Source organism: Podarcis tiliguerta, assembly GCF_965153285.1.
Source record: "Podarcis tiliguerta genome assembly, chromosome: 3".
Classification (NCBI taxonomy): domain Eukaryota; kingdom Metazoa; phylum Chordata; class Lepidosauria; order Squamata; family Lacertidae; genus Podarcis; species Podarcis tiliguerta.
Window position 1 is genome coordinate 57,745,439 of NC_139536.1, and position 16,005 is coordinate 57,761,443.

A 16,005-nucleotide genomic window follows, 5' to 3' on the forward strand; every position below is an offset into this window, starting at 1 on the left:
ATGCCTCTCAAAAATAAAAAGGTGAAACAAAAAAAAATGGGATACCAGGCATGCTTAAGCCCTTTGGTGCACTTAGAAAGGCTCTCTGTATATCTGCTTTTCTAGGTGTGTCTCTGAGCATGCGGGAAGGTAGCAATTTAGAAAAAAATGTCCTATGGACAAAGGAGAATTAATGGAGATACAGGAAGCCTACTACCCATATTAAGCAACAGTGTGGATGAGCCTTATTTTGTCATGTAATAACTCCATGCATGTTTAATCAAAAAAGGGGCTGCAATCCTATTCACACTTTCCTGGAAGACTTCTGATGCACTGTGTTAAAAACTTTTATCAGTTTAATTCTGATTAACCTGAAATAATAACTACCAATAATTCTGTCTTCACAATGTAGCTAGGATGGTTTAGAATCTCATTCCACCAGTAAGAGCTTACTGAAAGACTGGAGGAAACACACTGTTCCATTACCCCCAAACCATGTTGAATTAACCACAGACTGATTAAACTTAAATGTGCTTTTGGTGTGTTTAAACTGTACCTAATTTGCATTATATATTTTAATATGCATAAAGCTTAATGAGGCTAGAAATTTATTTGAAGTGGCCTGCCATTCATTAATGAGTGTTTTAAAATGAAAAGAAAAGAAAAAGATTGTTGTCTCTTTTTTTCTTGATTTTGAAGGGTAAAAAAAAAAAAAGAGTTGTGGTACAATACATTTCCTGGCAAAACTGTGGTTTTGTTAAGGAAACTAAGAACTGTTTAGAAGTGACCTTAAAGTACTGCAGTAATGAAAAGGCCTTCAGTTCATCAGTAAGCAAATGGAAAAAGCAAACCATCTAGTTTCTTAAAACAAATGGCCCTTAAACAGTTGCTGGCACTTTAACTTTATATTCATCTGTTTGCTCCCAACTTTATTAAAATTAAAGACTAAAATCCAGGTTTCCAGAATGCATCATTATTCTGTAAATTGTAAACAGCTTTTCCGTGGCCAAGAAATCCTAAATAAGATATTGTTATTATTATTTATTAAATTTGTCAGTCACTCCTTTTTGTTCAAGGCAACCCAAAGCAATTTAGTTATATTAGAGTTGTATTATGTGCCTTTCCAAGTAAGTTCCAAAATATTTCCTTTAAAAGTTTCTTTCCAGAGTTTCCCTCTTCCCCCTAGCATAAGAGAAGACCACACATTTGGAAAGTTAAAAATTGTTTACTGAAAACTCTGCGAAGGTCAGATTAATGTACTTCATAAAGTTGCACAGGCAGTAAAATTTGACTTAGTTACAAAGTGGTGAAAGTTCCTAAATTATTTGTATAGGAACTCAAGAGTGGCTTTAGAGAGCCATGTGGCTGAGCTGGAGCAACCAGCACAAACATCTTCACATACTGAGGTACACTGGGGGAGAACAAAAGCTTGATCACCTAATTCTTCCCAATGTGAGGGGAAGTGGACATAGCTAAGGTAGGCAGGACAGCTCACTCTATGGTATTAACCCCTTCATTAGACCTGGTTATATGAGGATGGTCATCCCACAGGAAAGGTATGTGACAACACTGGGATGGGGAGTCGTGTGAACACTCCTACATTAATATGGAGACAGACAGTTGCAAATCTTAAACTAGCCAATTTTATTTTGAAGGAAGAGCAGCACATGGAGCACCAACTGGGGCATGCTCCTGATCAGGATTCTGCACACAAAATTACCCCATGGCTGCCATTTGCCTTCAAAGGTGCTGTTTGTAGTAAAAGACACCTTCAGGAGCAATTAGCAAGCAGGGTTGTTGTTTTTAACATGAAACCAGTGCAGGTTTTTCAGCTTTCAGCTACTGGGAAATTCAATTTCAAAATTCCTTAAATATTAGCAATATGACAACAACAACAAAAATACTTCCAGTCTCTTGTGTAAGCAAGAATCTACAAATAGTTGTAACTTCTTCCACATCCTGTGTGAACGCTACCATGTATCTTTGTTTGAGTGCAAGCTCAATGACTAGGAAATGATAAAACGCAAGTCACTTAAAATATCCAGAGCTGGTGAGTGCTGCTTAGTGATAGAAGGACATACAGTGGTACCTCAGGTTACATACGCTTCAGGTTACAGACTCTGCTAACCCAGAAATATACTTTGCTTCAGGATGAGAACAGAAATTGTTCTCTGGCGGCGTGGCAGCAGCAGGAGGCCCCATTAGCTAAAGTGGTGCTTCAGGTTAAGAACAGTTTCAGGTTAAGAACAGACCTCTGGAACGAATTAAGTACTTAACCCGAGGTACCACTGTACTGCAAAAGGAAATTTACAAGAGTTCCACAGTTCAGTATTTCTTAAAGGTAAAGGGTTACCTTTAGTGGACTGTTAGGTCCAGTCACAGACGACTCTGGGGTTGAGGCGTTCATCTTGCTTTACCGGCCGAGGGAGCCAGCGTACAGCTTCCGAGTCATGTGGCCAGCATGACTAAGCCGCTTCTGGTGAACCAGAGCAGCACACGGAAACACTGTTTACCTTCCCGCTGTTTACCTTACCTATTTATCTACTTGCACTTTGATGGGTTTCAAACTGCTAGGTTGGCAGGAGCTGGGACCGAGCAATGGGAGCTCACCCCGCCACTGGGATTCGAACCGCCAACCTTCTGATCGGCAAGCCCTAGGCTCTGTGGTTTAGACCACAGCGCCACCTGCGTCCCTTGAGTATTTCTGAAGTTCATTGTATGGAAGCAATAAGTGTGTGTGTGTGTGTGTGTGTGTGTGTGTGTGTGTGTGTGAATGAACAGCCTGAACAGTATGGCAGAGAGTGGGAATGAAATTATAATCCTCCCACCCACACCTGCTGTGCTCCTGACAAATATAATCCCCTTTAGCTGTTATTTGCATCAGGAAGGAAGCCTCTGCTAGTACCGGTGGAGTCTTCCCTCCCACTGCAAAAAACCCAGCATGGGTAGGGAGTATTTTCATCAGGACCACAGTGGTGGAGGGAGAGTTAAGCTTTCCCTCCCCAGCCCCTGCAGTCCTGATGCTGCCCAGGCTTTACTATAGCTGGTATTTACAGCAGATTTTTTAAAAAAAGTATGTCCATTAACTGTGTAAATGGGTAAATCTGCACTAAAAGAAGAAAAATGAAGATAGCGGTGCTGCTGCCATGTGGATGTTGCAAAAAGCTTCCGTGTGCATAAGCAGGCACCATTTCCACAGCAAACATTATAGCACGTCATGGAGAATCCTAGGGACTGTCGCTCTCTGAGATCAGCACCCTGAACAAACTACACTTGTCGTCCTTTTAATGTATGGTGAGGAGGTGACCTCAGACTGTGTCCTGGTCTTTCTTGTAGCCTCTGGCAAATGTAACTACTATCATTCTGCCTTAGGCAGCTGATTCTGGGTATCATAAAAGGGCAGCTAATTTTGTATAATTTAATTTATTACTGTATTATTGTATTTTCACTGCAAGGGAGGGAACAGACATTGTAGGATTTTCTGTGTCAGGTGTCAAGTAACAAGCAGCTTTGGTTGCTCTGCACCTGGACCTGGGGGGTGGATACACCATTTGCTGCTCCACCTGAGGTAGGAAAATGCCTTCGCCTGGTTCTGGCTGCTTCCATGTTTCCCTGCTCCCACAAGTGCCATCATGATGAATAAAAACACTGGACAGACAGCAATTCAAGATCTTTCTTTATACACTAACAAAAAGATAGTTAAGGCTTCCACATTTATTTTAATATACAGAAATATCAGAACATATATAAAAAAATAAGTATATGCTGTGTACAATTACAACAAATCTTGTATCAAAATTCTCAGATCATGTGCACATGCTGGTTTTCTAAACAACATTACTGAGAACCACACCTGTAATTTTGTCCTTTTTTCTTTCATCCAGGAAAAAACAACTGGCCACAACACTGCTTACTTTAAAGACTATGCAGGTTGTTGTTTAAATTTCACGGAAAGCATTATTTAGGAGAAATTCATTATACACCTGGTCAACATTTCCTTTGCTTTGTATATGTTCCGGTGTAATTTTGCAGTAATGTTGCAGACCAGGTTAATTTTACCTTCCATTATATTAGAATACATGACAACTAGCCAATATCCTTTGGCTTTTGGTACAAGCTGCAATACGTGCACCAGAGTCATTAATGAACATAAGAAAACAAAAGGACACTGCTTTAGAGCAATTTCTCTCAAACTGAGCACAAACTTTAAGCGTCTTCAAATCTGAGTGTGTCCCCAAAACACTTATCTAGTAATTTCATGAGGACAATCAAATTTTGCAGCATCGCAAGCAGCAGCAGAGGATTGTTCGGCAAGGATGCTTCCTTCGGTATTCGAGAGCTCTCCTCACTTCACCTTTAGCTTCTCCAACATATTCTTCAACATTATGAACATTGAGCTCAATAATATCGAAGGTGTCCGCCTGTTCTTCTACCAGCAGGGCTACCTGCAAGAAGAGTTCATGAACTTCCTTGATTCGGGACTCCAGCTTCATCAGCTCTTTGTGCCGGGTCTCTATCTCGTTCAAGGCCGAACGAGCTCCCTTTGCGTCAGACAGAAGGTTCTCAGAGAAAACGTCCCACCTGCCTTGTTCAATGATGTCCTCTATCTGGTTCCCAGACACTTCCTTGCCCATGATCTCTAGCTGCCGTTGGATCCTAATCTTGCAGTTCTCCCGCTGGTTCATCTCTGTCTCATTGTATTTAAACATGGCCTCCTGAAAAGAATGCATGAGATCAACATAGTGGTCCTTGGCCACACGGGCTATGATTGTGTTTGAGCCATATTTTGTTTCTGCATCTTCACTGAAGTCTCTCAAAACCTGAAGCTTCCTGTGGATTTCTTCTCCACGAGCCTTGATGTCTTTCGCAATCGTGTTTGTGTCACGTTTTATGCTACTGAAGCGGCGCATAGAGGTGAGGAAGCGACTGTTTTGTTTGCCCAGACGTCTAATGTCCTCTTTCAGGTGGAGATTGCTCGTTCGGATTGCCTGGATATCTTTGAAAAGACTTGCCAGGGCATAATCTGTTTCAAACAGCAGACTGTTGTGAGGTAAGAGCGGCTGATTTTCTTCATCATGAGTATGTTGGCTGTAAAGCCTCGATAACTCAAAAAATTCAAAGAGTCGGTCTCTCATTTTGGCCTCTAGGGACAGAAATAGAAAAATTAAAATTAGTAGAAATAGCAAGCTTCTCTTAATGATATAAATAGCTTTGCACACAAGACAGTGTGTTTGATGTTCCCAATATATTTACTGGAGTATCATGGACTTTACAAAATATTCTACCTTTCTGACACATTACTGAGTGTTGTACTGTAAACTCCATGCCCTGTATATAATTCAGTACACTTGTCTATATTTCATGGCAAGATCAGGAATGACATTTTGCCATGATGATATAGATTGCTATTCAAACAGAAGCACAAACTAAAGTCTTGATTAGTGACTAGACTTTGATTCCATTCCATCCATTGATTTAAATGAGACATTTAGTTTGCAGATCCAAAAGTAGCCTTTACAGTTCAATGGGATATTTTGGGGAGGGGGAATCTGAATGGTATCACAATTGCTTTAAAAAGATTCTACAGGAGATAGCTTATGCTGTTTTTAGATAAAGAAATTTAGCCTTTAACAGCTCCTCTTCTTTCTCCTATCCAAAAGTAAATGACATCGTCATAAACTTTTTTCAAGGCCAGTGTTTAAAGGTGCATACTGCAGATAATCATAATTAATCCATTTATTTATTTATCTATCACATTTATTAGTCTATTCTAATACAATTATGCTGTAGGTTAATACCTTTTGGCTGCCCTCCAAGGCCTGATGAATTAATGAATGAATAAATAAGGTACATTTTATCCTTCCAAATATATCAAGGTGGCACATATGGATACCCACGCAACCGAAGTTCTCATCAAAACAACCTTGTAAAGTAGCTTGCCCTGGATCACCAGTGAGCTTAATGCCTGGGCAGAGATTGGAAGACAGATTCTCATTATCTAAGTCCGGCACTCTGCCTTCTGTGGCACACTGGCTCTCATGGCAACCAAGCGACAGACAAAAAAAAATGCTTCCATGTGGCCAGGGTATTACAGTGGTAATAGCTGCAAGAAGCAATATCCATGGGTTGGATCTGGAGTAAGTCATGACAAGAACAGACTCACCAAACCAGGGGCAGACTTTGGTAATAGGGCATCCTGAGCAAGAACAAAAGTTGACTCCCCATCACCCCCCCCCCAATCACAACTCTATTGCCCTTCTGACTGGGACCTAACTTTACGTAGCTACTCATATAAATATAGGTTGTTGTTGTTTGTGCTCCCATGGCTCGGCACCCTGTGGAGGGGAACCACGCACACTGCCCTAAATCTGGCACTGCCCTGAACCAACAACCTTCATGTCTCTACCATTGTAACATCAGGGCATGACATAGAAATGGTTTTTTCAGAGTCTGCTTCAGTAAAACAATTCAATCAGGGTTAACATGTTGGCAGATCGTTCAGTCTTGTCAATCAACCACCTATTTAACCACAGTCAAATATTCCATGAAGCCATGATGCTGATTAAATTACAAGCAGTGGTCCGCTGCATACTGCCTTAAACAGCTGTTGTTTAATATTTACTGTTACTTTGCTTTCTATATGTTAGAAAGTTAATTTTTGATACAACCTTTCATAATTAGAGATGGACTCTGGTGTACCAGCATAAAAGACTGAGTTGAACTGTTCAGTGATATTTTTTAAAAAGTGGATATATTCCAAATTACTTGACCAATATTTGACATGTCAGCTGACCAGAGATCATCGCCCCCCCCCCTCAAATTCACAGTTCTAGAACCTTATACTCAGAGCAGTTAAGGTGTGGTGAAAAGATCTCTACTTCCCAGTAAATTAACCAAGAGTATTCCATATTGGTTAACACAGGATACAGAAAAGCTATTGTACCACAAAATTAATTTTGTTCAGGAATGAAATACTGTTAATCATCTTAACTTTTAAGCAAACCAAATTACAGCACTAGTGTGTGAAACTGAAAGTGTATTTCATTGTATGCATTGTTTGAAGACATATCTGATTTAACTAGCAACAAATATGCACATTACATCAGACCTAGGACTGAGCAGTTGAAGCATCAACAGTATTTGGGAGCTATCCATAAGTCTGTTAGCTGTCAGGTGGGCGATAGCAATGTTGTTATAATTTGTGGCAAAACAAAGAAAGAGAAGTGATTGGTTGAAATGCAAAATCATACCATTACTTTGACTTCAGCATGATAATTTCACTCTACACTTCTTCTGTGCTTTCCCCATACTCCTCCCTCCCTCCTACCTTTTTCCATGTATCCCATGTAGATTTCTAGACACATGTTCAGACTGAACTATTTTTCCAGGGCACAGAAAGTCAACGCCATTGCTAATTGTACAGAGATCGCCAACACGGTGCCTTTCAGTTGTTTTGGATTACAACTCTCAGCACCCCTGACCATTGGCTGTGATGGGTGAGTTGTAGTCCAGAACGTCTGAAGGGCATCGTGTTGGCTATCCCTGAAGAAACAGGCATTCAAGTTACAGGGCGAACATCCAGCCTGTAACTCCTGTCCTCACCCCCACCAGCACTTTATGCTACCTCTACAGTTTCTTCACTACTCAATAAGTCTCCTATATCCCATCTAACCTATTCCACAATCCACCACCTGCTATCCCTCTCCCTTTTCCCTAGGAAACATTTCCCTACAACCCAACTCAAGTCATATAAATCCTTTATAGTGTAGTTCTCTTCCATGTCCTCCATGCCATATTCAATGTAAAGATATTCAAGTGCAGCATAAGGCGCACCAGAATGTCTCAGGCCCGCCTTGGCTTTGTTTTCATTGATGTTTGAATATTTAGGATGCCTTACACTGATGACAACAGAACTAGTCAGACAGGACTCACAAGCAATTAACAGCTACTGCCTTTAGACTGGGGGACTAACTGTTCAAATGATGAGAGTCCTGTTTGACTTGTTGTTTAAGTGCCCCTTCAGGGACAACTCAGAATGCATATCAGCCAGCACTTTTCTAGGTTTCTGTGTGCTGTATAGAAAATCACTCTGGGTCCGGGGAACTACAGAACTTTGCTGTACTGGGGAAGCAAGGTTTAACTTTCTCTGCCCTGCTCCATTTCCCCCATCCCCAACTTTTATTTGGTAAAGGAAATAAAATGAGGAAATAATGCAAAGAGTTTTACTCCCTCCTCCTCCAGCACCACGGTCCCAGTCTGAATCTCTTCTTGCTAAGAACATTCGTTTTAAAAGTGTAGATCCTTTTCCTTAGATCTCTCAAGTCACCTCTAGTTTGGCCCCAACTTAGGAGGCAGAGTAAAATTAGGCCCATACCTCAAAGAATATTAAATAATAATAATAATAATAATTTTATTATTTATACCCCGCCCATCTGGCTGAGTTTCCCCAGCCACTCTGGGCGGCTCCCAACAGATTAAAGTAATCAAAGGCTGAAGAGAAGATAGCTTAGGTTATTCTCATGATAGCAGAAAACAAAACACAGGTGTTACGCCTAATGAACAACTGAAAATAAAGGTGTCCTACTTCACTATTTTTCGGAAGCTAGAACCAAAGTAGCTCCCAGTAACCCTTAAACATGCACACATTACAATACTAGTGTAATGCAAGTCATAAGACACATCTTATATATTTCCTTGTTAATGACTACTTGACTCATAACAGCTAAGAAGCCAAGTATGCAGGTAAGATTACTAAGCACCAACACTGTATCATACATTCAAAGAGCTCTAATTCCATTATCTAACTTCCCACCACATTATCCCTACAAGTCACATGCTATCAAGTGACTGTAACCTCATGATTACAACAATCGCATGTACACATAGCATTATGAAATAAAAGCTGTTACCAATCAAAAATTCCCAGAGCGCCTCAGATTCTTGTTGCCTTGTTTATACTGCACATTTTCCATGATGTATATTTGTACGTATTCATGCAACCACCTACAAGACTCTCAAATGCAGATGTCACAAGCAAGGAAAACATGCAGGATTTCGGATGCCATTCCAGTTGATCAAAGGAAGAGAAGTCAAAGGGGTCATTCCAACCTAATGTTTTCATCCAAATAGAATACACTCAAAGACTTTTCCTATGAATGTTGAATCCATGTGGAATTTGGTGACAAATAATGTGTTACAAATTCATTGAACTCCAAGGAAGACCCTTTGCGGGGTCAAAAAGTGTTGGGGTGGGATATTTTTTGTTTGTTTGTCACATCAGATTTTCTGAATATATTATTGTACTGTAGTAATTTTATCCATATCTTTATTGTATGTTAAAACCTTTTGTGGGTTTAAAGTTGCATTTTATTCTTCAGTACATTTTAGTAGCACTTTAGATATATATATACTGTATGTGTATATATATATATATATATATATATGCTTTCGTAGATTTTCACGGGTACAGGAATGCAGGTTTTGGTGTCCTCGGGTGTCTTCCCGTGTAAAAGTTGGGGTGTCTAGGCGACGTTTCGACGAGGTCTCACTCGTCATCTTCAGGCTGGTGCTTTCGGCTTCTTGTTACTGGAACAGAGCAGGATCTCAGTGTTTGAGTTCCTATAAATACTGTTGAGGAGGTGTGGTGTATAGCCTCCAATATATTATATATATATATATATATATAAAATATATATATATATATATATATATATATATATTATATATATATAATTTGATCACACCCAATTCTGGGTCTAAGTATTTCAAACCATAACCAGCCCAGTCCTCTCCAGGTCTGCTTAGAGGTAAACCCAACTGAGGCTTACTCCCCATCAAACTTATTCCTAGGAAGCTGGTATAGCATTGAAGAAGCCTAAGAGATGCTTTCATATAAAATGAATAGCACTGCAGCTTCCATTTACAAGAGGTTCAAGCACATTAGATTAATTGGTAAATGTCCCACTTCATACGTGGCTCCTAAAAAAACCCTTAAAGGATACACGTGTCTATATAAATATCTACAATTACTATAAAACAGAGCTGTGCCATGGGTCTATGGAAGACTGTATAGAAAGGGAGCTAACATCTTGCCATCTGAAATATTGTACCAGAAAGACACAGTCTTGGTTCATGGTAAGCTCACCTATACTTTACCAGGACCTCATGAATGTACAGTCTCCCAGAAAGGAGTTCACAGCTACTTTGCTCCTCCCTGATATTTTTTACTCTTGCACATGTTCAGCTAAGCCAAGGTTTGTCTTAGCATGTTGTCTGAACCCAGGTTCATAGTTAAGCTCTCTCCTCACTAAGCTGTACCCAAGAACAACCATTTGCCTTCTGATGATGTGTGAACCAGGCCAGTATATTTTTTAATTGCCTCTGCCATAATTAAAGTGTAGAGAACTTGAAAAATCCCACCCTGGAAAAAATAGGGGTCCTTTTCAGTATTGGCTGGTGAAGTGAGGTAGAGCTACTCTCATGGACACAGAAAGTGGTGCAGCTTAGCTGGATGACACCAGGGTGGGACAGGATGGCAGCAAGGTTGGGCACACTGGTGGCAGCTGTGGGGCATTCCACCCCAGTGCCATCCAGGGAAGCTGCAGTGACCCCAGATGTAGGGGGAGTCAATATGGTTTGCCCCACTGCACTGTGTGTGCAAAGTACAGGGGCGTCCTCTGAAACACCAGTAAGGTGGGATAGAAAAGAGATTGTGAGGAGACACGAAGGAAGTAATGCTTTGTTTCCAAATTCAAGTTTTTGTTTCATTTTTAGAATCAGAGCCGTTAACTGTAAATGCAGTAGCAATGGAAACAACAGGTTTGCACAACTGCCTTCACACTCCTTACTCTTCCAAAGCACACAGGAAATTAGTTACCGGTACTTAGAAATTTACAGGAACAGCTTACTCAAACTTAGTTCTTCTTTAACACTGAGCTGGATACAGTCCATGTTAGTTGAAATGAATGCGACTTAAATCAGCCCTTGCTAACTTTTCATATTGATTTCAATGGAAACCAAGTTTAAGTATCTTAATCTGGATCAGACCTATTATTTCCCTTCCACAACAAACTGTTTTCTGGATGACCAAAATTGGTTATATCATCCGTATTTGAAGTTCTGACTTGTTAATACATATTGGTGTAATCTTCTGTCATGTTCATTCAACATATACACTACAACAATAAAATTTAAGTTTAAAAGAAATTCTCCCCACCCAAACTTATTTGATTTTGCTTCCCAATTCCTGGATTGAGGAATCATGTTCCTTCAAAAATCAAACACACCCTAAAAATATAGAGAAGTCTAAGGTAATAGATCAGTTATGATTTTAAAATTAAAATGGAGCTATCTTAAATCTGCAATTTAAGTACTCATCACCTATTCAAGATTGATCTTAATTAATTGATAAGCATTCTATTTAGCCATTTAGGCCCTAGGAGAATAAAGTGAAAGGGAAAAGTAAGGAAGAGAATCCAGTTTTTTAAAAATGGGGAAGAAATGAAAATGTCCTCAAATAGCTTTTCATATCTGAATTATATTGATTCTCCCTATATAAAAGGTTCAGGTAAAGTAATATCATCATGCTACAATACATACTTCTAATTACTGGATTCTAACTAGATCCAATTCAGTGTAATTAGAACCCAGTATTAAAATAGATTATATTTGTTTGCTTCTTTTTGGATTTCCCTGATGTTATAAAAAATGATGAACAAGTGCTTTCTAATCACTAATACCAGCGGTTGTCAACATTGATGAGCCCATGCTTTTCTCACCCCTCCCCTGTGACACTTCCTTTTGACAGACAGAAAGTGAGGCAGTACACACACACACACACACACACACACACTTTGCTTTTTCATGGGCTCTGCCCCAAAGTTTGATTCAGAAAGGAGAAGTGAAACAGATCCTCTGGAATGCAAATCATTTTACATGGTTTTTTCAAAGTCACAGGTCCAGAAACATTGGCCCACAGCACAGATCCTCATGTATGTTTGTGATTTTTACATAGAATAATAGTAAAACCACAAAGCACAGAACACATTTGTGAACACAGAGGTGACCTATAATTCTGAGGGGATCCCTTGTAAAAATTATAAGGATCTGTGCCTCAGATCAGGTCCATGATTGTTAAAGTCAATGAAAACAGATATATGATGTTTGAGTTGATGCTTGTGTGTGTGTGTGTGTGTGTGTGTAGGGGGGGTGATGTGTGAAAAAATACAACATTTCAAGAGACTCCATTTTACTGCTTCCAGCCTTCTCTCTCTCCTCAAACCCCATCATTATCTCTCTCCACAGCACTTCAAGGGCTCTCTCTCTCTCTCTCTCTCTCTCTCCTCCTATGGCACCCCGTTTTCTCACCCCCTTCCCTCTATTCTCCACCTTTCCCTGATCACTTCCCTCTCCCTCCTCTCCTGTTGGTTGCTTTGCTTTCTGTTCAACTGAGCCCTGAAAGGCACATACTGTAGAACTTTAAGAAGTGGCAAAGAGGGTCGCTGTTCTAACTTCCTCCTTTTTAAGGGGGTTTGCTAAGCATCCTGGCTTGACAGTGGACCATGTGATGAAGCATCCTGGCAATCTCATGGTGATTAGTGAGGAGGGGAGCTCAGAAACTTTGCATGTTGACTACCCCAGCTTCACACATGTATAGATAGCCAGCTCTTCCTTGACAGCCAGTTTAAGACGATATAATTTAAGATGCCCCCAAATAACTTTATGTTATGAAGCATGTATATGTCATTAATAACAAGATAATAAACTAAAAAGTTAACGCAGGTTTTTTCCCCCAACCAAATGCTACTGGGGTTCACATCCACTTAAACAATCAGACCCTTACTTCGATACGAGGTGAACAAAACGTTATGGAAGTCTGGCAGAACATTTCCCTCGGCGCCCCTTAACTGACAAACTCCTAAGTAAGTGTGGATAATATTGCTGCCTTCATTTCATGATCACTACAGACCCTCCACCTTTAACTCAGGGAAGGAAGTCTGGCAAAGCCGAAGCCTCAGAAAGTTTCCTCAGCAATAAGCCCACTTTGCGTTCAGTGTGTGAGCAGGTTGGAGGGGGCTGTAATCTATGCGCATGGTGCAAAGCTTGACAGTCAAGGCAATGGGCACAAACCACTTCCAGCCGAAGTCACTGGTAACTCACACCAAGTACGGGGGGTCAGGACTGCAACCCAGGACCGCCTGGGTACCCTATATAAGCCACCTTAAAGCAACAGTGGAGAAAAGAAGGCCAAGTTCCCCTAAATCAGACAAATTCTTCTTACAGCTCATCACCAGTTGCCTGATCGCCAAAAAGCGCTTCAGCATCGACGGCAAAAGTTTGTTCCTCCAAGACACCTAAACTTCCCCTCCAGCCCAAGAAACAGAAGGCTTTTCCCGGGAGCCGGCCACACCCCCGTGATCGTCCACACAACTCCTTGAAGAAGTTCAGGCTGGACGTAAAAAAGAAAGAGCGAGTCCCACTGACCTAAGACAGGAGGAGGCACAGCTTCTTTTCCTATTTAGATAGATAGATTTGCTGCCCGGCCCCATCACCATTTCCCCCCAAGGATATTTCCATGCCGTCCTTCAGGGCTATAAGGACCCGAGCACTTACCCGCATGCACTGGGGAAGAGACGAGAGCCTCGCGTCGCGCTGCTGCCCCAAAGACGTCCCAGCCAAAAACACGCCGCCTGGTGCAAGAGCTTGTCAACTTGGCCAGGGTGGGAGTTTCCCCCGCCGCTTGACTCGCCCCGCCCCCGGCTCCTCCCGCGCGCTGCCCATTGGTTCCCTTTCCCTCCCCCGCAAGTGATGGGCGACGCGGTGGCGGCGAGTGGCTGCCGCCTTGTGAAAAGGCACAACTCGAGGCTGCCTGAGAAAGTCGGAAACAATGCTGGGATCGCCGCGGTGTGTCCGGAAGCGGATTCTCCGGGCGTGTTTCCTCGACGAGGGATGAACCCCTAGTCATTTTCGCCCCAGGCCTCGTGAATCACCGCGGGTAAAAGCGGGGTGCTCTTAAACCTCTCTGTGTCAGTCAGCATCTGCCATGAGACGCCCATCGGACTGCCGCTTAGGGCGGTTTTGAAAAGAATAGTGATTTAAGTGGCATTAAAGGGTGAAAACACACGCACAACTCGCAAATAAGGGAAAGTGGCTCATCATAAATGCCTGGAAGAGTCTGGATGTAAATATGGGGAGGAATGTGATTTTCTTTTCAAATAAAACCTGGATAGGTTTAAAAGGTGTTCCCCGCCCACCCAAAAATGAGAACAGACTATATAGTTCATTGGTAGAGCACATAGGTTGCATGCATAAGATCTCATGTTCACCTTCAATACCGCTAAGCATCAGTCTCTGGGCAGCACAGATAGGAGAGTGCCATTGCACATATCTGCTGCCCTGCTTGTGCGTTTCCACAGTGAGAAAAAGATGTTGGGCTGGCCCTTTGGTCCATTCCAGCGGGTCTTGTCTTACATTCTTAAGAATGGGATCCAATGATGGGAAAGACCACTGCCTGAAACCCTGGATAATGTCTGCCTGTGAGACTAGACCAGGGAGGGATAGCCATCCTGGTGTCCTCAATATATTGTTGGACTCCAATTCCCATCAGCCACATTCAGCAAGGCCTGTGCTTAGGGATGATGGGAGCTGCAGTTCAGCAACATCTGGAGGGCACCAAATTGGCTTCCCCTGGGCAAGACAAAAGAGTAATAGTCTGGCTTGATATACAGTGGTACCTTGGGTTACAGACGCTTCAGGTTACAGACACTTCAGGTTACAGACTCCACTAACCCAGAAATAGTACCTCAGGTTAAAAACTTTGCCTCGGGTTAAGAACAGAAATCGCAGGGCGGTGGCGCAGCAGCTGGAGGCCCCATTAGCTAAAGTGGTACTTCAGGTGAAGAACAGTTTCAGGTTAAGAATGGACCTCCAGAATGAATTAAGTTCTTAACCCGAGGTACCACTGTATAAGGCAACTTTTTGTGTTCCATAGTTCAGATTCAACTTGGCATTCCATTGCCAACAACTCATAAGCACCAAATCCCATGAAAGTTTGGGACTGTGTAGCTGTAGTGTAGAAGATTCTGTTGTTTGTAAAGAAATCACTGGCTTTTATTTTCTCTGATGCCCTACTGGAAAAGTCACATTCCTGCTTATGAAGGAAGCCTGGCTATATCCCTGTGGTTAAGGGAACACTCCATCTTTCAGCTGTCCAAAGGCTCTCCAGACATGCCTAGAACCCAGTATCTTTAACCCTCCCCCCCACCTTAGGTGAGTTGTTGTTGTTATTTTCTTTTCCTGCCATCCCCAGCCTTATAGCCCAATGGGACTTATTTCCAAATAAGATCATAAGTTAGTCTGCACTTCTTCTCCTTCTTCTTCTTCTTCTTCTTCTTCTTCTTCTTCTTCTTCTTCTTATTATTATTATTATTATTATTACTTTTGCCCTGCTTTCAGCCAAAAAGTATCCCAGAGAGGCTTATGTTACAATAATTTAAAACATGGCATACATATATTCTTTTTTAAAAAAAGTGATACAAGGAAAAGGGGATACCGAGGGAGGAGGGAAAAAGCAAACTCAGGCACCAGTTCTCAACAATAGTGTTGTTATAACAACCAGCTGCTGGGGTCGAAACAATTCAAGAACAGGAGGACTTAGGTGAGCTCTATTGAGCAAAGTGGGGCTTACCTCTGAGTAAACATGCATGAAATTGGGTTACACATGTCATTAGGATCATTTTTAAATCCCCACACAACCCTTTCTTACCCCACAAAAGAATATAACTCAACAACTAAGAGTCTTTCCAGAAAGCCATTTTTGTTTCACTTTTAAGGGGCTGTAAGTAACCCACTCTTGTCTATTCTAGGAAGTGTGGGTGGACTTGTGGGTTTCGGGGTTGTTTGTTACAGTTGGTCTAGTGACTGATCTGTCATCATTTGCCTTCTGTGGGAATTCCTTTTTTCTGTTATTGTGCAAACTTTAAAAGAACAAGGCACGCTGTTCTTTAAAGCTCATTGCTAAATTAATAG

At 41.5% G+C, this 16,005-nt stretch overlaps 1 protein-coding gene across 1 annotated transcript; it reads right to left on the reverse strand.

Moving 5' to 3' along the window:
* Positions 1 to 3,642: 3,642 nt before the first annotated feature.
* Positions 3,643 to 13,715, reverse strand: STX11 (syntaxin 11). The gene is made up of 2 exons (XM_083433633.1): positions 13,591 to 13,715; positions 3,643 to 5,122 (listed from the first exon to the last, which is right to left on the reverse strand). The coding sequence occupies exon 2, from the start codon at positions 5,112 to 5,114 to the stop codon at positions 4,248 to 4,250; it is 867 nt and encodes a 288-aa protein (XP_083289759.1). The 5' UTR covers positions 5,115 to 5,122; positions 13,591 to 13,715; the 3' UTR covers positions 3,643 to 4,247.
* Between the last annotated feature and the right edge of the window lie 2,290 nt (positions 13,716 to 16,005).